The 22,849-nt window shown below is 48.4% G+C and overlaps 1 protein-coding gene across 2 annotated transcripts in view; it reads left to right on the top strand.

Annotated features, from left to right (window-relative positions):
• The window catches only part of APOM (apolipoprotein M), a 44,317-nt gene that overhangs the window by 7,934 nt on the left and 13,534 nt on the right, over positions 1-22,849 (top strand). Inside the window, exons 2-5 of one of the 2 annotated variants that reach the window (XM_040323095.1) lie at positions 2,750-2,895; positions 6,772-6,845; positions 6,935-7,033; positions 16,010-16,108. In XM_040323095.1, coding sequence (XP_040179029.1) covers positions 2,750-2,895; positions 6,772-6,845; positions 6,935-7,033; positions 16,010-16,108 — 418 coding nt within the window. Of the gene's footprint in view, positions 1-2,737; positions 2,896-6,771; positions 6,846-6,934; positions 7,034-16,009; positions 16,109-22,849 lie in introns of both variants that reach the window. The other variant, XM_040323094.1, reaches the window with a different exon arrangement.

Below are 22,849 nucleotides of genomic sequence, written 5' to 3'. Positions count from 1 at the left end.
ACACACGACCGGATCGATCCGCTGAAACTGGTCCGTCGGACCAGTTTCAGCGGATCGATCCGGTCGTGTGTACGGGGCCTAAAGGGTATTGGGTTGGGTTCCACATGGATTTATCACATTGGATACCAGAAAGATCTACAAGGCACCAGATTATAGCTTTGTGTGTAAAGCAGGCCATAGATTATGCAGATGTATTTCCTGCAGCCTCAGGCTTTAGACTAGGATCAGACCATGTAAGTTCTCTGTAAGGGAATGCCAGAAAGGCTCCTTATTACGCACAGGGACGAGGTTCAGGTTTGCAATGAAATCCCTATGGTACAGGATGTTTGTGAATGCTAACTTTTGGTCAAAGACTTTACATATTTTCCACCACAAATAAGGAACAAGCAGAGGCGGCTCTAGGCTTTGTAAGGCCTTAGGCAAAAGTTGACATGGGGCCCCACTCTTGCCCATGATGGGAAAAATAATTCAAGGACAGGGGGCTTATCGGAATCTGGAAGCCCTCTTTAACAAGGCGGCCCCCAGATCCTGCTCTTTAATAACTAAGGGGCGGGGGCCACCCGGTGATGTCTCCTGGTGAACCCGCCATCTTGTGACGTCATTGACTGAGGGCATGCTGGGTCATTGACGTCACAAGGGGTGGTGTCACCGATATTCACTAGTTGTTAGGGACGCTGGCGGCCCTGCTCCTGAGTCAGGGCTCTTAACGCTGCCTGAGCACAGCAGCGTTAAGGTCCCCTGTCCCTCAAAACTGGGGTAATACATTGGGAAAGTAAGGCGGCCGCGAGGCCCATGTGAGTGCGAGGCCTTAGGCGACCGCCTAATTTTCCTAATCAAAGAGCCGCCTCTGGGAACACCCTATAATGCAGTGCATAACCTTTGCCCTATGTAATGGAAGGACACATATGTGAGATTCAACAAGGCGGCACACCGCGAAAATTTACAAAAATGGAAGAGTTTCCCCAAGGGTTTTTTCAGCAGCAGGATATTTATAAAGAGATAATAGAATATTTATAAAGAGATGATTGGTTAAAAATCTTTTATTATATCAGGAAGTAGATTCAAATATACAATTAATTAAAAATATAAGCTCTGGTTAGCGACACAAACAACAACATAAAACATCACTCATGGCAAACAATACACCAAGGAGACCATGGTTTGGAAATTATATTACAACACTACTATCCACATGAATACCCCAATGCATTTCGACCCTTATAATCATGGTCTTCTTCAGGGGGATTTATTATTCTAGGGAAATATATCAAGAAAAAAATCTAATTTAGACAACATTGACATTTTACTGTATACAAAGCATTATTGCACATTTCATAGTGTATATTTCCCAATATGAAATGTCCAATAATGTTTTGTATACTGTAAAATGTCAATGTTGTCTACATTAGAATTTGTTCTTGATATATTTCCCTAGAATAATATATCCCCCTGAAGAAGACCATGATTATAAGGGTCGAAATGCATTGGGGTATTCATGTGGATAGTAGTGTTGTAATATAATTTCCAAACCATGGTCTCCTTGGTGTATTGTTTGCCATGAGTGATGTTTTATGTTGTTGTTTGTGTCGCTAACCAGAGCTTATATTTTTAATTCATTGTATATTTGAATCTACTTCCTGATATAATAAAATATTTTTTAACCAATTATCTCTTTATAATTATCCTGCTGCTAAAACAAAACCTTGGGGAAACTCTTCCCTTTTGTTTGTTTTTTAGCCTTTGCCCTATAAGCCATATAATCAGTGGCCCAGATTCAAAGAGCAATTGCGCCTGCGTAACCATAGTTACGCAGCGCAATTGCTTACTTGCCCCGGCGTAACGACTTCTCCTGATTCAAAGAGCTCGTTACGCTGACTGCAGCCTAAGATATGCATGGCATAAGGCTCTTATGCCCTCATATCTTAGGCTGCATTCTTACGTTGGCCGCTAGGTGGCGTTCCCGTTGTGGTCAGCGTATAGTATGCAAATTGCATACTAACGCCGATTCACAACGTTACGCGAGCCCTGCGTACGTAGTTTACGTCGTTTGCGTACGGCGGTTTTTGCGTAAGGCTGCCCATGCTAAAAGCAGGGGCAGCCAATGCTAAAGTATACCCGTCGTTCCCGCGTCGCGAAATTTTAAATTTACGTTGTTTGCGTAAGTGAATCGTGAATGGCGCTGGACGCCATTCACGTTCACTTTGAAGCAAATGACGTACTTACGACGTCATTTACCGCAATGCACGTCGGGAAAGTTTCCCGACGGAGCATGCGCTCTACGCTCAGCGCGGGAATGCGCCTAATTTAAATGATTCCCGCCCCCTACGGAATCATTTACATTAGGCGCCCTTACGCAGGGCATTTTTGAAGAGCGTCCACACAAATTACGTGGCTACTGCTTCATGAATGAAGCGTAGCGCAAATAATTTGCGTAGGCGCAGGGTAAAAAGGGTACACTGCGCCTCCGTAAGGAGCGCGCAGCTGTACCTGAATCTACCCCAGTGTGTCTTGGAATTGTGAATGATCTTGAACAGATATCAAAGCATTGTTGACACTGGCCCATAACATATCATGTATTATTATTGTACTATCTGGGGACCTCAAAATCGATTTTGGGACCCTGTTTGATATCCTGACCCACAGATTGTGTACTTGTGTTGTAAACCGGAGGCCTCACAATGAGATCTCCATGATTAATATTTTTCCAATGGTTGACTTTATATTAAACTCCTGGCAGTTCCCGTTGCAGTACATGGGGAGGTGGCACTTCTTGGCTGCGGCAGCACATCATGGAAGCCAGGACCTGGAGATCTTCAAGGTTATGGATAACGCCCGATTCAACGTCCAGGAAAGCACAGAGAGAGAGAAACTGGAGTTCACTGCATCCATCAGAGTGTGAGATAAACCGTATGTCTTTATCACCCTATCCCTGCTCTTTTTCTGTTATCTTCTATCTGCTCCACAGAGGCGGTCAATCAAACATAGGATGGGATTGTTGCATGATACCAATATTTATCAAATATATCACAATGTAGAGACCATACAAGATGGTGGAAGTACGTTGTGTAGAGGATGATCTCCATGCTCTTTGATGAGTCAGCATCTTCTGTTGATGTCATAGTCACTTACTCCAACAGCACCTCCTGGCTCAAAAATAAATTTGCCATGAGTCCTCTAGAACACAGGTGTCAAACACAAGGCCCGCGGGCCAAATCCGCGCGTTGTACGTGCGCCCATCGTTTACATAAGACATACGCCGGCGTAAAGTTACCCCTCATAAAGCAGGGGTAAGTCATGTTAGGAATGGACGTTGGAAACGTACGAACAGCGTCGTATTTTACGTCGTTTGCGTAAGTCGTCCGTGAATGGGGCTGGACATAAGTTACGTTCACTTCGAAAGCATTGACTATTTGCGGCGTCATTTTTAGCATGCGCACTGGGATACGTTCACGGATGGCGCATGCGCCGTTCGTTAAAAGCGTCAATTACGTCGGGTCACGATGCATTAGCATACAACACGCCCACACCAGCCTACTTTGAATTGCGCGGGCTTACGCCGGCACAGTTACACTACGCCGCCGTAACTTAGGGCGCAAGTTCTTTGTGAATACGGGACCTGCCTCACTAAGTTACGGCGGCGTAGTGTATCTGAGATACGCTACGCCCGCCTAAAGATAGGCGCGTCTACGTGAATCTGGGCCTGTGCATGCATTTTGTGCAGAAAAAAAGCACACGGAACTGCGCCTGGTGTGAACTGGCCCTAAAAAAGACTGCTGTTTACAGACTTCAACAGCTTCAGCTGACATTTAGGCTGGATTCACACCTATGCAGTTTTAGTGCTTTTTGCATTTTGCAGATTTGCATTACAGTCCATTTAACATGGTTTCCTATGGAATACATTCTATAGTGCAAATCTGCAAAATGCAAAAAGCATTAAAACTGCATAGGTGTGAATCCACCCTTACTTACACAGGTGGTCTTTGACTGATCAGCAGCAATTCTTCCCTCATCTGAAGAAAGAAAAAGGGGCCTCAAGGCAGACAACTGCTGCTGTTCTGCCTCTTCAGCTAGCAAATAGTGCTCTGAGAATCATTTGTCATTGAATGTTTTTTTGTTAGATAAATATATAAATATATGAGTAAAAAACTGTTTAAAAAATGTAAAACATTGCATGTCATTCATTCCCAGAAGTAGAGTGAGAATGCATTTCAGATTGGCACCAGAGGTAATGTGAGTACTGCAGTGAAGGGAAAGTTGATCTCACTGCTGCTCAGCTTCGTACAAGAAGGGCACTGAATGACTCTGCAGCATAGAGCTGTGACTTTGAAGGAAAGCCGCAACAAGTAAAATGCTGACTTAGCTAGGAGGGATTAGTCGCATTCAACTGGACTTGTTTTGTAATGTTGAGATGTTTTACCACCATTCCAATTGGCTCCCTCATTTCTAATGAATGTACATGAACATACCCCAGTATTTATAGCCAAACATGTAACTCTGTAATCTTAAAGCGGTTGTATACCCACAAAGATTTATTTATTTTTCCACCTGAAAGGCAAAAGCCATAATGAGCTAGTATGCACTGCAATCAGCGGTGCATTGCGAGGGGAATATCTCCTAAACCGTACAGGTTTAGGAGATATTAGGAGCCTTATTATAGGCCTACCTGTAGGTAAAAGTGGTAATAAAGGGCCAGATTCAGAAAGCCGCGCGCAAAGTTGCGGCGGCGTAACTTTTCTTATTTACGTTAAGCCGCCGCAACTTAACACGCAAGTGCTGTATTCACAAAGCACTTGCGTGTTAAGTTGCGGCGGCGTAGCGTGAATTGGGCGGCCTAATTCAAAATAGGCGGGTAGGGGGACGCCGAACGTACTGCGCATGCGCCGGCCTTAGAAAAATCCCAGTGCGCATGCTCCGAATTATGACGGTGTTTTCGACGTGAACGTAATCAACGTAAATCCCCATTCACGGACCAGTTACGCAAATGACGTAAACATTTTCAAATTTCCCGCGGTCATGCTTAACATAGGATGCGCCTGCTTTGGGCAGCTTTATCTTTACGCCGGGAAAACCCTTACGTAAATGGCGTGACTGCGTCGGGCCCGCGTACGTTCATTAATTAGCGTATCTCGCTGATTTACATATTCTCGGTGTAAATCAGCGAGAACGCCCCCAGCGGCCATTTTAAAAATGGCAGTTAAGATCCGACGGTGTAATACAATTACGCCTGTCAGATCTTTGCTGCAAACCGGCTTATCTTGTTTTCTGCATAGAGAAAAACAGATAAGCCGGCGCAAAGTGTGAGTTATGCCAGCGTATCACTGATACGCCGGCATAACTCTTTCTGAATCTGGCCCAAAGACTTTACTACCACTTTAAAGTGTTTCGAAACAGAAAAGAAAGAAAAAAGGAAAAAATTTGAATATATACAGCGTAAAGCGATTCCCTAACACAGCATGGTTTAAACAGGGAACGCACAGCCGTGCGCCCTCTGTTTAACAATTTGGAAGCCGACTAGAGCCCATGCGCTCTAATCGAGAAGCCTATTAGAGCCGATGGCTCCTGTGTGGGCGATTAAAAATTGGAAATGACGTCTGCGATCGCGGGCCCCTAGAGAAGAAAGTGAAATTGGGCATAAATCAGGTAAGTGAACAGAAAAAAATAAAAATAAATTGCCAATACATTTTAAGGATGGTGAGGAGTGAAAAATGTGTGTGGAACTCCGCTTTAAAGTGGTTGTAAACCTCAGACATAAAATATGAACAAAGCATATCCCAGTGTGTACTTATCTCAACTAAGAGCACTAAGTGTCATTTCTGTCTGCTGCCTCCTTCCTTTGATATCAGCATGAGTCACTTCTGACAAGTTTTCCTGACACCAAGAGAAAAAAAGATGACATGGGAGATCAGGCCGATTGACAGCCTCAGCTCTGTTCCTGTGAGCTGTGAGCTGATTTCTTCCAATCAGCTCTCATAGCTCTCCTTCAAGGGGTTGTAAAGGTACATTTTTTTCCCTAAATAGCTTCCTTTACCTTAGTGCAGTCCTCCTTCACTTACCTCATCCTTCCATTTTGCTTTTACATATTTATTTCTTCTGAGAAATCCTCACTTCCTGTTCTTCTGTCTGTAACTCCACACAGTAATGCAAGGCTTTCTCCCTGGTGTGGAGTGTCGTGCTCGCCTCCTTCCTTGGACTACAGTAGAGTCAGGACGCTCTCTACGTTGCAGATAGAGAAAGGAGCTGTGTGTTAGTGGACGTCCTGACTCTCCTGTAGTCCAAGGAAGGGGGCGAGCACGACACTCCACACCAGGGAGAAAGCCTCGCATTACTGTGTGGAGTTACAGACAGAAGAACAGGAAGTGAGGATTTCTCAGAAGAAATAAGGACATTTAAAAGCAAAATTGAAGGGTGAGGTAAGTAAAAGAGGACTGCACTAGGGTAAAGAAAGCTATTTAGGAAAAAATATATACCTTTACAACCCCTTACAGCTCTCCGCCCCCTTTTTTCTGACAGCTCAGACAAGCTGTATAAATCCTGCACTTTGAAGAGATGTAGAGAAGAGAAGACTGCAGATAAACAGATACCAATTGTGTGGGAGGATTTGTTTCATCTCTGTGTATCACCTGAGGCCAGTCACTTCCCTGGGTATATGTAAGGGTTACAGGCGTACATTTTAATTTAAATTTGACATAGAAACCCATTCATCTACCTGGTCTCTCTATTCTGTGTCTATGTCTGTTGGTCATCCGTTTACACTGATCTCTGTCTCTCCAGTATGGATGGGTCGTGTGTTCCGCGGTTGTGGGTTTATCTGCTAAATGAGGGCAGCACAGAACTCCGGACAAAAGGTGAGTGATCAACAGAGCAGTACAAATAAATTCCATCTTGTCTGAATTAAAGTGCTCACTGGCCAATTTTAATTGTATCCCGTCGGCAGGACATCCAGACAGACTGACCGAGCTGTTTTCATGTCATTGTCCCGATTGCATCATCCTGAAGGAAACCGATAACAGCACCAACAGACTTCTCCTCTACTGTAAGTGAATTTAGGCAATACAGAAAAATGTCTTACCAACCGCAACCAACCTGCCTGCCCAAGTCCATCTGGAAGAGTGGGCAGAGTTCCACCTTAGTGTCTTGCCACGTGGTTGTGAGGAAGGAACCTCTATATTCCATAAAGCAGGGGTGCCCAACCTTTTGAAGAGCGAGGGCCACTTAACCACTTCCTGCCCGGCCTATAGCCGATTTACGTCCGGGAAGTGATTGTGAAATCCTGACAGGACGTCCATGGACGTCCTGCAGGATTTCATGCCGCGCGCGCCCGTGGGGGCGCGCAGCGCGGCGATCGGTGATGCGGGGTGTCAGTCTGACACCCTGCATCTCCGATCTCGGCAAAGAACCTCCGGCGGAGACTCTTTACCACGTGATCAGCCGTGTCCAATCACGGCTGATCACGATGTAAACAGGAAGAGCCGTTGATGGCTCTTCCTCACTCGCGTCTGACAGACGCGAGTATAGGAGAGCCGATCGGCGGCTCTCCTGACAGGGGGGGTTCGCGCTGATTGTTTATCAGCGCAGCCCCCCCTCGGATCGCCACATGGACCACCAGGGAAGCCCACCCTGGACCACCAGGGTGGGCCAAACAAAAAAGAAAAGCATGAAAAAAAAAAAAGATGCCAATCAGTGCCCACAAATGGGCACTGACTGGCAACATGGGTAGATCAGTGCCACCCCAAGTGTCCATCAGTGCCACCCCAAGTGTCCATCAGTGCCACCCCACAGTGTCCATCAGTGCCACCCCACAGTGCCCATCCATGCCCAGTGCCCACCTACCAGTGCCCATCTGGGCCACCCATAAGTATCCATCAGTGCCACCCATAAGTGCCGCCCATGAGTGCCCATCTGTGCCGCCTATGAGTGCCCATCTGTGCCGCCTATGAGTGCCCATCAGTGCCGCTCATGAGTGCCCATCAGTGCCGCCTATGTGTGCCCATCAGTGCCGCCTATGTGTGCCCATCAGTGCCGCCTATGTGTGCCCATCAGTGCCGCATACCAGCGCCGCCAATCAGTGCCACCTCATCTGTGCCCGTCAGTACTAGCTCATCGATGTCCATCAGTGCCATCTCATCGGTGCCCATCAGTGCCGCCATATCAGTGCCCGTAATTGAAAGAGAAAACTTATTTACAAAAAAATTAACAGAAAAAAATAAAAACGTAATTTTTTTTCAAAATTTTCAGTCTTTTTTTAGTTGTTGCGCAAAAAAAAAAAAATCGCAGAGGTGATCCAATACCACAAAAAGAAATCTCTATTTGTGGGGAAAAAAGGACGCCAATTTTGTTTGGGAGCCACGTCGCATGACCGCGCAATTGCCATTCAAACTGCGACAGTGCTGAAAGCTGAAAATTGGCTTGGGCGGGAAGGTGCGTAAGTGCCTGGTATGGAAGTGGTTAAGCAACTTGGTAATCAGCAACGGGCCACAATGAGCAGAATGGGCGGATGCCACGTCATGGCTACTCTATAGGTCCTCCGATCCGCACAGATGGAAGGGGATGAATTCCCTTCTGTTTTTCGGATTAGAGGTAGGCGGACGTAAACGGACATCTAACGCTCTATAGAGGTGAATTGAGGGTTCCGTTTGGTCGGGCTGTTCGTGTGAAAAGGGCCTAAGGCCGCGTACACACGGTCGGTCCAAACCGATGAAAACGGACTGAAGTCCAGTTTCATCGGTCCAAACCAACTGCGTGTACGGCCCATCGGTCTGTTGTCCTTCAGTCAAAAATTTTAGAACTTGCTTTAAAATCGAACGATGGACCACTGCCCGATAGGTCCAAACCGATGGTTAGTACACAAAAGCATCGGTTCCAAACCCGCGCATGCTCAGAATCAAGTCGACGCATGCTTGGAAGCATTGAACTTCGTTTTTTTCAGCACGTCGTGTGTTTTACGTAACCGCGTTCTGACCCGATCGGTTTTTGAACTGATGGGGTGTATGCACATCAGACCATCAGGCCACTTCAGCGGTGAACCGTTGAAAACGGTCCGTCGGACCATTCTCATCGGTTTGGATCGACCGTGTGTACGCGGCCTAAGACTGCTTTCACACTAATGTGCTGCTGTTTACCCACACCGCGGGTGCAGCATAGTGCACCTGCCTATCCTGTGGGTTAGCTGAACTTTGCCATAGAATCTGCCTGTGGCAAAAGCCGGCGCTGTAGAGGAAGCATCGGCTTATGGGGCTCAGTTCTGCAGCCGCTTTCTTCCTCTACCACTAGCTTCATTAACAACACTGATGCTGCGGTATGGCGGGTCGGCAACCTGCGGTTTTGGCTTGCCAACCCGCCATTCCAGGGCAGGAGGTCGCGGGCCACATCAGAGGGCTCCGTGGGCCACATGTGGTCCCGGGCCACTTGTTGGCCACCCCTGTCATAGAGGAATTGCTCAAGGCTGCTCTATTGCTCAGGAACTTTCTTCCTAGGTCCTCTAGGAAACTGAGGCCCCGTACACACGTCCGAGGAACTCGACGTGCCAAACACATTGAGTTCCTCGTCGAGTTCTGTGTTGAAGCCGCAGAGGATCTCGGCGAGCCAACTTTCCTCATTGAACAACGAGGAAATAGAGAACATGTTCTCTATTTGGCCAGACGAGTTCCTCGTCGGCTTCCTCGGTGAAAAGTGTACACACGACCGAGTTTCTCTGTAGAATCCAGCTCCGATCGAGTTTCTGGCTGAATTCTGCCGAGAAACTCGGTCGGGCCTGACACTTCCAGGAGTGTTGATCTCCTTGGTCCCCATCATGCCAGGAACCAGTAAGACCTTGGGGAAACTCAGGGGAATGTTGGTTTTGTGGTCCACTGAAGTGACCACTGATAACCTCACTGTACCATATGTTTTCTGCTGCACCATTGGCACGGTTCTATCTTCTTAGTCCTCTCCATTAAATTATCAGAAATTTGTGCTTAAAGTAGAACTATAGGCAACAGTTTCTTTTCCATTTTGGATAGAGTAAGTTTATTTTTTACCATCCCTGTCCCATTGCAGGACTAATTGAACACCCCAACCCGTAACCCTTTGTTCGTCTCACTCCCTCGTACCTTAAATGACGACACAGACAACTTCTTAACCTTGAATGGACGTGGGGGTCGGCCACAGCTTTATTTTGTTAAACATAACGTAACTTGTTAACCTTTATTAACCTTCACATGGTTGATTACTAGGGGGGGAAGCACCAGCCAGCCGCCGGCCTAAGCCGACGGGCATAAAAGCCTTCCACCCCTCCTTTCCATAATTACTCTCCTGTACCGCCACAGGAGGAGCTCAGCCCCTCAAACTGAGCTCCGACCCCCACCCAGAATATAAAGGGCCTGCTCAATGCCATCCTGCAGGCCAGATAAAAATATATCCAGCCCGATGTCGTTAAGGTGAACACCGTCTTGGCTCATAAGCCGTCTGTTGTCCCCTTCCAACTGTCTATGTCGGACAACTACCCCAGACCTGGCCCTGACATAACGGGACATACGGGAATTTATGATCCTACGGGCCCTCTCTATGCCAGCAGCATCCCTGTCCTCCTGCCAAGTGACCCGAGGGACGATCTCAGACCAAACGATCAAAAGTTCTGAAAAAAGGAAAACCATTCTCTCCAGATCCATGCGCATGAGCACAATTATTTCCGGAACCCGTAGGGAACGTATGTCGTTCCCACCGGCATGAATCACCAGCACCACCGGCGTCCGAGACGCACCGGCAATCTGAAAAGCCTCCATAAGGATCCGGGACCAAGGGAGACCCCCAATACCTCGCCAATGCACCTCCACCGGAAATCCCAGAGATCTACCACCCGGCCGGCAAATGGCCCTCTGCGCGGCACGATGAATGTAAGAGTGCCCAACAATGTGCACAACTGGAGGGCGAGGACCTAAGAAGGAGAAAACATTAAAGTAACAATTCAGGGCGAACATAACCCGCATAGCACCCCGACTTCCACCGACCAATCCTCTGAATTTCACCCACCGAGAGCCCGGCCCTCGCTGCTTCCGTAGCCGCACCGATTCTAAATGAATGCGTGCCAAAATCAGCGGCCGAAACCCCCGCAGCCGCTAGACAGCTCTTAAACACCGAACTAAACTGGTACCGCGTAAGGGGGGCCCCAGAAGCATGTACTAGAAATTTTTTCCCAACTGGACTCACCTTCAGGAACTCTGTCACCATGGCAACCGGACAAAGGGTACCTCCCACCGCCCCCAGGCGCAGCCAGCAACCCTCGCTAAACTGATCTGTCTTGGACTTTCTAATCCGGACTTGAACCACCCCGTTGGCCAGTAAAACGTCCTCCCTGAAAAGACCCCCCGACCCCTTGGCAGAGGCCGGCACCAGCTCACTTACCCTTAATGCGCCGAAAAACGCCAGGCAAAAAGCCACGGAAAAAAGAAGCCCCTCGTATGGAGAAGAGCAAACCCCCCCCGTGACCCCGACCAAGGAGTCTAACAAAGTAAAAGAAATCGGACGCCTGCTGTCCTTCTTGGTATGCACCTTACGCCAACCCTTTAAAGCCTGCAAAATGCCAAAATGTTTTGTGCAATCCTGCCAGCCATGCAACTTCAGGTGAAAACCAACACCTCCCAGACGGCGTTGCGCCACCGCAGCGGAACAGCCGGAATGCTCTAAGCCCAATAGGTAGTCAAACGTGACTTGAAAGCGGACACTCCCGCTGGAAGCTATGTTCCTACTACCCGCCACTCCCAACCAGGCCTCCCACGCCTTACCATGATTGGCCCAGGTGGCCGGAGACACAGAGGAGGAGATGAGCGGCAATAGATTTACAACGCCAGGGTCCAAAGGAACTGCGGGCAGGGCAGGCCCTCCTGAGCCGCCCCCGGGCACAGCGTGCGAAACTCCTGGAAACGGAAACGAGACAATAAATCAGCGATCACATTGTCGACACCAGGAACGTGACGAGATCTAAACCATATATTAAACTCCAGGCACCTGAGAACCAGGTGACGGAGTAGGGCAAGGACCGGAAGGGAGGAGGAGGACAAACCATTAATGCAATGAACCACACTGCTATTATCAGTCCAAAAACAAATCTTCCTGTCCCTGAGCTTGTCTCCCCAAAGTTCGACCGCCACCACAATGGGAAAAAGCTCAAGGAGAGTCAGGTTGCGACATAACCCCTTATCCTGCCACTCTTGTGGCCAAGTTTCCGCGCTCCAATCGTTCCCGAGAATTGCCCCGTAACCCACCGATCCAGCTGCATCGGTGAAAAGGGACAACTCCTGACTGCCCACCTCGTCCGACAAAAAACACGTGCGACCGTTGTAGCGGCGCAAGAATTCACGCCAGACTAAAAGGTCCGCCTTTAGGCACGAAGTTAGTCGTATCCGATGTTCCGGCCTCTTGGCCCCCTTGGTAGCCAGCGATAGCCGCCGTGAAAAAACCCGACCCATCGGCATAATGCGACAGGCGAAAACCAAGAGACCCAAGAGCGACTGCAACTGACGCAGAGTGACCTTCCGAACTTCGCAAAAACCGTCAATCAAGCCCAATAGTTTCTCGAGCTTGCCCGCCGGTAACCGAAAAACCATCTCAAGGGAATCAATTTCAATGCCCAGGAAGGACAGCCTGGTAGTCGGACCCTCCGTCTTTTCAGCGGAAAGCGGAACACCAAACCTGCTCATCAGGGCACAAAAAGAATCCAACAAGTGTTGACAGTGAAAAGACCCACCCGAGGCCACGATCAGAAAATCATCCAAATAATGAATGATAGATCGACAGCCAGTGTCACACCGGACCACCCACTCTAAAAAGGAACTGAACATTTCAAAATAGTGGCACGATATGGAGCACCCCATCGGCAAACAGGTATCGTAGTAAAACAGGCCATCCACACAGCAACCCAGAAGATGGTAGCAATCCGGGTGCACAGGCAACAACCTGAAGGCGGATTCGATATCCGTCTTAGCCATAAGGGCACCCCGACCGGCCCGTCGGACCAACATTACTGCCCTGTCAAAAGACACATAGGAAACCGACGCCTCCTCCTTAGAGATACCGTCGTTGACCGATGAGCCCTTCGGATAAGACAGATGGTGAATCAGGCGAAACTTACCACTGTCCTTTTTGGGGACAACCCCCAAAGGGGAAATCCTCAAATTGGAAAACGGGGGGATGAAGAAGGGACCCTCAATGCGACCCAGATTAACTTCTTTACTAACCTTGTCCCGTAGGGCATCCGGATAGAGTGCAGCCGATTGCAAATTGTGAGCCAGTTGAGGAGAAGCTGAAGGAACAAAGGGGATAAGAAAACCATACAAGAAACCTATGCGCAACTGCTCCGCCGCTGACCTATTGGGGTAACGCTCTAGCCAGGGCAACATCTCGTCCACGCTCACCGGCGTCTTTCCCTTCAGCAGGCCCTGCGGCCCTCTGAACCGGTTTTGCGCCGCGGGGGCAGCGGACTGCCCCATGGGCGCCACCGCAAGAAGAGCATTCGTGCTTAAACTTGCATAACCCAAAGAACTTGCAGTGGCCCTCGTTGAAGAGCCAGCAAGTTCCCGGTCTTTTTGCGGCCGCTGCGCTCTGTTGACCTGTTGAGGAAGCAGCGGCCCCCCCGAGAAAGGGAGTCTGCCTTTGCGCCATCATGAGTCGCAGCCAGACATCCGTCGCTTTACAGCCCCATCCCACCTCGGGCTGCAACGCTAAACGCCGTCGGAACTCCTCATCATATCTCCACCAAGCGCTGCCGCCATGAGATTTATACGCGTTGTAGACCGAATCCAGATAGATGAAGAGTTCCGAACAGCGTTCAGGGTGTTTTTCTCCCATTATACCACCTAGTACCGCAAAAGCCTGAAGCCAGTTACCTATCGTTCTAGCAACGCGGGGCCTACGCTCGACTGACCTGTCCGTAAAAAACTTGCGCTCCTTGTCAATAGTGTGCTGGTCCGCCGACACCAGGGACCAGATATCCACGTACTTGTTATCCCATATTTTTAGCTTAATGTCATCGCTAACATGCGAGCCCAACGGGCTAATCCCGCAGAAAAAGGACTCCTTATGCACACTGGCTCTTGGCGGAGACGGAGCCCGCTTGTTCGGAAGAGGCGAGACCGCCCCCTGGGAACCGGACTCCAGCTGCGCCAACAGCGCCTTCAGGGCCGGTACCAAAACCTGCGACCCACCCCCAGCACCCCAGGCCCCTGCGTAATCAAACTCACCAACCACGGCAGAAGACGAAGGAGGAGGCACCTCTGGAGAGACCACAGATGACATCGCGGAGGCGGACGCCGGAGCAGGCGGAAGCATCGCAGCTACTGGAGAGGGAGCCACTGGAACGGGCACAGCCAAGGGAGCAACGGAGGATGTGGGCGCGCCGGACATTATGCCCACGCGAGAAGGCTGCCTAGAGCGCCTCGAGGACCCCTGCCTGGATCTATGACGGCCCTCCGAGCCGCTGGGGCTCCTGGATCGGCTGGCAGAGGAGGATGGCGACCCCCAGCGGGAGGACATAGAGCGCCTGGAACTACTATGGCGCCTGGGGGACCTATGGCGACGGCTACGGCCGTATCTGTAGTACCTCCCCGAACTACGGGAGGAGGATCTGGAGTAGGACCTCATCTCCCGTCTGCGGGAGCGGTTGCGCCTGTGACTAGCGGTGCGGGGGCAGACATCAGTGGGAATGATTTGGGGGGCAGAGGAAGGGTTAATTAAATTCTCCCCTGCATCCACAATTATGGATGCAAGGGGATCGCTGTGAGCAGCCTGGCCAGGGGGGGGGCACAATATCCACATCACCAGAAGGCATGGAGGCAGCAGCAGCATCTCTTACATCATTTAGCTCTCTTACTAGGCCAGCCTCCTCACTAGCTGAGGAGCTGGATCCACTCGGGGCATTGGTATTGCCCATGGCCTCAGAGAATAGGGAGGGAGAGACCCAGGGGGTTAATGCAGGTCGGCAGGGGAGTGAAGAAGCGCCTCGTGGAGCTTCAACAGAGGAAGGGGGCGGGGCTACGGCGCCAACGCGCGCTCGGGCGGCGGCCCCGCCCCTTCCTCCCCCCCTCACAGCCACAGCTGCTGTGGAGCCTCCCCGACGCCGTGAAACCCTGGGGGGACTAGGACTAAGCCTAACGGGCGGACGGATGGCCCTGCGAGGGGCCAGCCGACCCCTTACCTGATCGGCGATAGCGGAGCACGGCGAGGGGGGCGGTCCCGGCACCCCCAAATCGGCAGCAACACGGGCTAGGAAGCTGCCATCGGACCGCGCCCTCTCCCGGATCAGAGCCATCAAATCCTCAGCCATGATCAGCTTGGAGCTGCTCTGCTGGCGCTGCACGGTAAGAGGAAGTGGGGAGGGGGGAGCATCCCTGCTTTGTAGCCTCTGTCCCCTCCAAGTACTCCCCCCTCCCCTACTCCTACTCCATTGGTTCTTGCTGCCCTATGGTAAGCCTCCATCCCCCTTGAGAGAAAGGGGGGGGGGGGGAGTGAGGCTCGATTAACCCCTTCCTGGCTGTCCTGCATGTCACTCAGTCCGTGGCACCTAGCCCTAATTGGGCCGGTGCCAACCAAGATTTCCCTTCACTTCCTGCTCCATAACCAAACAGGAAGTGAGAGGAAATCTATGCAAATTAAGGGGATACATTGCCCCCCCCCCAGGCCCTCAGAACTAGTGCCCCCACTTGAACATTTCAGGGCGGATCTTAAACAGCAAGGGTGAGGCCTTGACAGGAAGGGGTGTGTCATATTTAAATTAGGGGGTGCACGAGTTTAGTCAGGCCTAGGGCAGCACAAAACCTAAATACACTACTCGGAGGGGGTGGTAATATACAAAGATTTTCAAGGTATCAGTCAGTGGACTGCATATTAAAAAATAAGTTCACACCTCAAGGAAGAAAGTAAAAGTACACACTGCTTACTGGTCTCAACAGATTCTTATTCTGAAACGATTATAACTTTTAGGAAGATTAAATGTCTGCATTACTCACCGGCCACCTTGTCTCCTTTCTTCCTTCCTCAGCTCGCACTCCGCAGTTAGAAGAAGACTGCATGGATGAGTTCAAGCGCAAATCTGATTGTGAAGGCTACAAAAACATTCTATTGATTCCTCAGACTCTAGGTAATGGTTCCACCAATGAATATACATAATAAGTGATCGATGAGGGTCAATTTGATTTGATGAGAGTTTGGGAGAGTAAATCTGGTGATATGAAAAGTGACGTAAAGATATTTTCTGGCAAAATGTGGTCATACACAGGGGCGGATTGACCATTCGGGCACTCGGGCACTGCCTGAGGGCCCCATGCCACTAGGGGGCCTCATCAGGGTTGCCAGCCTCAGTAAAACCAGGGACAGTATGTAAAAATCAGTGTTTTTAAAAAAATCCCAAGATTATAGCTGCCCCGCCTCTCCAGTACCCTTTCAGTGTGTGTATGTGTATTCTGTGAGTATGTATACTGTGTGTGTATATTGTGTGTCAGTGTGTGCATTCTGTGGGTGTATATTGTGTGTCTGTGTGTATACTGTGTATGTATACTGTATGTGTGTGGGTGTATACTGTGTGGCCCCATAATCTATTGCCTGGGGGTCCCATAATCTCCTATTGCCTGGGGGTCCCATAATCTCCTATTGCCTGGGGTTCCCATAATCTCCTATTGCCCGGGGGCCCCATAATCTCCTATTGCCCGGGGGTCCCATAATCTCCTATTGCCCGGGGGTCCCATAATCTCCTATTGCCTGCGGGTCCCATCATCTCCTATTGCCTGCGGGTCCCATCATCTCCTATTGCCCGGGGGTCCCATAATCTCCTATTGCCCGGGGGTCCCATAATCTCCTATTGCCTGGGGGTCCCATAATCTCCTATTGCCTGCGGGTCCCATCATCTCCTATTGCCCGGGGGTCCCATAATCTCCTATTGCTTGGGGGTCCCATAATCTCCTATTGCCTGCGGGTCCCATCATCTCCTATTGCCCGGGGGTCCCATAATCTCCTATTGCCCGGGGGTCCCATCATCTCCTATTGCCTGGGGGTCCCATCATCTCCTATTGCCTGGGGGTCCCATAATCTCCTATTGCCCGGGGGTCCCATAATCTCCTATTGCCCAGGGGCCCCACGAGTTCTCAGTCCGCCCCTGGTCATACAAATATACAAGCAGCTTCTCTGCTTAGCAAGGCATTGTGGTAAGTATAATAAAAGACATAACTGGGAATCTTGGCACTCTAGCCACGGTTTTTGTATTGATGGTCTCTTGCATGAGTTGTTCAACCACACCTAATTTTTTGATCACACCACACCCTATGTAGTATCATATAATGAACATAGGGTGTCTGAGTTTATGATGTCAGATGTCAGATTTTCACCCCAGTGAGCAGTCTTGACCCAACTTGCTATCTGCTGCACTGGCATCATGGCACCCAACCTTTGTCCTCAGAGATTATTTTTACCATAATGTGCCCTGTGATCCAGGGTCTATGGCTGGAGGGGTAGCATCAAGCATTTATTTCCATCTTTATTAAGCTTCTGGATATTTACACTTAAGAGCCCTTTCACACTGGGGCGTTTTCGGGCGTTTTTCAGGCGTTTTTCAGGCGCTTTGGAGTTAAAAAAAAGCCTGTAAAGCCTCATTTGCAATGCCAATGTAAAAGCCTGAATGCTTGCAGAGCCCTTTCACAGTGCCAGCGCTCCAAAAAACGATGGTAAAGACTCCTTTAACACTGGGGCGTTTTTCAGGCGCTTTGGCGTTAAAAAAGCTCCCTCAATAGGAAGAGGGCTTTAGGAGCGGTGTATTCAACGCTCCTAAAGCGCTGCAAAGAAGCTGCTTGCAGGACTTTTTTTGATACCCTGCAAGCGCAGCGCCTCAGTGTGAAAGCACTCAGGATTTCACATTTGGATTGCAGATGCAGCTTCTTTCAGGTGCTTTACAGGTGCTTTTTTTTTAATGCTAAAGCGCCTGAAAAAACGCCCCGTTGTGAAAGGGGTCTAAACATAGCAACATCACTTTAGGTATAGAATGGTTTTGAGAGGAGTCACAATAACCTTTAGTTAAAAAACCTGAAACATCTCTTATGCCACATACACACGGTCGGAATTTCCGATGGAAAAAGTCAGACGAAATTTTTTCCGTTGGATATTACGATCGTGTGTATACCCCATCTGACTTTTTCAATCGGAAATTCCAACGGACTTAGAAAGAGAACATGTTTTCGGAAATTCCGTTCATCTGTATGGAATTCCGACGGAGAAAAAAACACGCATGCTCGGAAACAATCCGACTCATGTTCGGAGGCATTGAACTTTATTATTCTAGGCTCGTCGTAGTGTTGTACGTCACTGCATTTTTGACAGTCGGAATTTGGTGTATCCGTGTGTATGCAAGACAGCTTGACCAGAATTCCGTAAAAAAAAAAATGCCAGAGTTTATTCCAACGGGAAATCCGATCGTGTGTACGGGGCATTTCTGTATTTCTTTTGTTTACTGGGCCTGTGCAAAAAAAGAAAAAGTAGTGCAGGCTCGGGCTCCCTTCAGTGGTAAATTCTAGTAGGAGTTTTAAACTAAAATAAATACAAGAGCTTGAAAAATAAACAGAAGCATGCACAAAGCCTGTCCTCTGTTAGGTATGTTGTTTAACAGTGTTCCTACGTCATGCTAGTCCAGTAATTCAAGGAATGATAAGCTCTCATGACCTAAATTCAGTAAAGTCTCACCCTACAGAACCGGCCTGACCAGGGCTTATGCTTTGATAACCACCATCTCTCTAGTATAGCACCCCAGCTGTCAATGTAAAGAGGACTTATATGATTAAAGTCGAAGTAAAGGCTAACTATAAGTTTTGTTAAAATGTTGCCTCTCCCTCCTCCTACCTATGCTGTGCAGCCTGTATAAGAGAGAACAGCGTAACTACCTCTTTTATCAATCTACTTCAGTGTGGTCATGTGATTGAGATGCTTTGCTTGAAAAAGGGGACCCTGCCTTCGAAACGCGTAGTCACGCCACCCTACGCGTGCCGTCATCCAGGCCACTTCTGGCCACCACCTGCTTCCTCCTTGTGGTCCACCTGGGCCTCCAATCACAAATAAACATAAAATGTCTCTTTCTGGTTCCTGGCTCCCACTGCATCACTAGCTGTGAGGCTACATAATAGAGGCATCCACGTTGGAATTCACCACCGTGCTTGACTTTAGGCAAGAAACACTTTTCTTTGTACTCCTCACCTGGTTGCCGCCACACACGCTTGACACCATCTGGACCAAATATATTTATCTTGGTCTCATCAGACCACAGGACATGGTTCCAGTAATCCATGTCCTTAGTCTGCTTGTCTTCAGAAAACTGTTAGCAGGCTTTCTTGTGCAACCTTTTTTTTGAAGAGGCTTCTTTCTGGGATGACAGCTATGCAGACCAATTTTATGCAGTGTGCGGCATAGGTCTAAGCATTGACAGGCTGACCCCCCACTCATACGTCTATTTTCCAAAGACAACATCTGGATATGACGCTGAGAACGTGCACTAAACTTCTTTGGTCGATCATGGTGAGGCCTGTTCTGAGTGGAACCTGTCCTGTTAAGCCACTGTATGGTCTTGGCCATCGTACTGCAGCTCAGTTTCAGCGTCTTGGCAATCTTCATTGGCGTAGCCAATGTTAGGTATGGACGTCGGGCCAGCGTCAAATTTTGCGTCGTTTGTGTAAGTCGTACGCGAATAGGGCTGTGCGGAAGTTACATTCACGTCTGAAGCAATGACTATTTGCGGCGTAATTTGGAGCATGCGCACTGGGATACTTTCAAGGACGGCGCATGCGCCGTTCGTTAGTAACGTCAATTACGTGGGGTCACGACTGTTTAGCATACAACAAGCCCCCTACCAGCCTATTTTGAATTAGGCGCGCTTACACCGGCCCATATACGCTACGCCGCCGTAACTTTGGGCGCAAGTTCTTTCTGAATACAGAACTTGCCTCACAAAGTTACGGCGGCGTAGCGTATATGAGATACGCTACGCCCGCCTAAACTTACGGCAATCTTTCTGAATCCGGGCCTTTGTTTTTTCTAGAGCCTGAAAAACGTTGTTTTTTAAAACCCGAAAAATGATCGTGTGTATGCGGCATTACATAACCAAATGCAATTGAAAGTGTTGGATGCAGTGGATGCAGTGGTGTAAATCACGTCGCCACTGGACTCTAGAGCAGTGGAGATGTGTTCTCTGGAGTGACAAATTACACTCTGTCTGGCAATCCGATGGACGTGTCTGGGTTTGGCAGTTGCCAAGAGAACGGTACTTGCCTGATTGCATTGTGCCAAGTGTAAAGTGTAACATTTAGGGCCATATTCTGAGTAAATCTCCGCTAGCTTCGCTTAGGGCACTTACACTCCGCTGTCCCAACTTACTGGAGCAGGTGTTGTATTCCCCAACCACTTGCTCCATAAGTTGGGACAGCGGAGTGTAAGTGTCCCGGCGTAGCCTGGTGGATCTCCAAGGGGGCGGCTTCTATTCAAATGAAGCGCGCCCCCGATACAAAAGAACTGGGCATGCGCCGGGCTGCAAAAAGCCCAGTGCGCATGCTCCAGTTCTCGGCGGAAAACGTCAATGACGCCGACGTGTGCGTCATTGACGTAAAGTCGTATTCAAGAACGACTTACGTAAACGACGTATCCGACGAAAAAACACGACGGGGACCCGACGCCATCCGTAACATGGCCTACGCGAGACTTGCGGAAACTTACCCCTCATATAGCAGGGGTAAGTTTCCGCTTACGCAAACGACGTTAGCGACGGTTACGCGACGCGAACTCGTTCGTGAATCGGCGTAGAAGGATCATTTGCATACGCAAATGACTCCTTCACTTAAATGCCATCTAGCGGCGGCCGGCGTCATTGCATTTAAGATCCGCCAGTGTAAGTGACTTACAGATGGTGGATCTTAAGTGTATCTATGCAAAACTGATTCTGAGAATCAGGAGCATAGATACACGGGTCAAAAAAGGGAGTTACGATGGAGTATCCTGTGTTACTCCATCGTAACTTTACTCAGAATATGGCCCTTAAAGTATATATAGAAAAAGTCCAAGTGCTTATTGAAATATGAAATGGAAATATTTGAATAAAATATATATTAAACAAGTGCATATAACTACTACACAGGTAAGTAACATACAGTATTTTTTTATTCAATATATGTTACACTTTATTCAATTTTTTTACACTCATGAACATTTGCCATCTTTATTCATGGATTTTTGTTTCACGCAGAAGGGATCTGTGTGATGGTTTGCATTTCAATATATTTTGCGTTTATATATATTTGGTGCTCTTCACTGTATGTTCCTTACCTGTGTAGTAGTTATATGCACTTGTTTAATATATATTTTATTCAAATATTTCCATTTCATATTTCAATAAGCACTTGGGGCCAGATTCACAGAAGAAGTACGCCGGAGTATCTACTGATACTCCGGCGTACTTTCAAATTTGCAGAGTCGTATCTTTAGTTTGAATCCTCAAACCAAGATACGACGGCTTTTGGCTTCGATCCGACAGGCATACGGCTTCGTACGCCTTCGGATCGTAGGTGCAATACTTCGGCGCCCGCTGGGTGGAGTTTGCGTCGTTTTCCGCGTCGGGTATGCTAATTAGCATTTTCCATCGATCCACGAAGGTACGCGCGGCCGTCGCATTCTCTTACGTCGTCGCTAGTCGGCTTTTCCCGGCGTATAGTTAGAGCTGCTATTTTGTGGCCTATATTTAGACTTGCCATGTTAAAGTATGGCCGTCGTTCCCGCGTTGAATTTTAATTTTTTTTTTTTTTGCGTAAGTCGTCCGTGAATAGGAAAGGACGTAACTCACGTCGACGTTCAAAAAATGACGTCGGTGCGACGTCATTTCGCGCAAAGCACGGTGGGAAATTTCAAAACGGAGCATGCGCAGTACGTTCGGCGCGGGAACGCGCCTAATTTAAATGATACACGCCCCCTACCTGGATCATTTGAATTAGGCGGGCTTGCGCCGGAGGGATTTACGATACTCCACCGCAACTTTACAGGCAAGTGCTTAGTGAATCAAGCACTTGCCAGTAAAACTTGCGGCGGTGTAACGTAAATGCGATACGTTACGCCGCCGTAAATGTACCTGAATCTGGCCCTTGGACTTTTTCTATATACACTTTAAATGTTATTTTATTTATTTATTTTAGCGCGACTATTTCCTTTGCACAGTTGTTTCCACATGATTATCACATGTTTTGTGTCGCAGCTTATTATTCACTTAGTTTAATTTTGTCATATAAGCACCACTAGCGCAGTATTTACCCTTTTCCTTACCACTGAGATTAGCTCATGTCCAGTCATGTGCTTCCCAATGTTGGATTAAAATATTCTGTATAAACATTTGCTTTCACCACAACAAGCAATGACTCTTAAAATAGTTTCCAGGAGCACTTGAATAAGCTATTGAGAAAAACACTGAACTCTCTCCTGTGTCTGCTCTTTGTCATCGGCAGAAAGGAAGGAGACAGAATTTTTTTTCTTGTGTTAGTGACGCCGTCTTGCAGTCTCAAACTATTCTTCTCCACATTTTCATGCAGGCCAAGCTGACCAAATAAGAGAAAAAGAAAACAAGAGCTCAATTAGATTTTGGAGTTGTGTTGGAGTGGGTTAGTGCACATGCATTGCCTTGTAAACTTCCATATCTGAATTTTATCTACTGTATAGCCACTTCCAGACCTTAGGTGTTTTTCAGATGTGGTGTTTGCAAGACTAAAACAGTTTTTTTCTGCTAGAAAATTACTTAAAACCCCCAAACATTATATATATATTTTTTCTAACACCCTAGAGAATAAAATAGTGGTCATTGCAATACTTTTTGTCA

Source organism: Rana temporaria, chromosome 9 (genome assembly GCF_905171775.1).
Source record: "Rana temporaria chromosome 9, aRanTem1.1, whole genome shotgun sequence".
NCBI lineage: Eukaryota > Metazoa > Chordata > Amphibia > Anura > Ranidae > Rana > Rana temporaria.
This window is presented reverse-complemented; position numbering and strand designations above follow the sequence as displayed.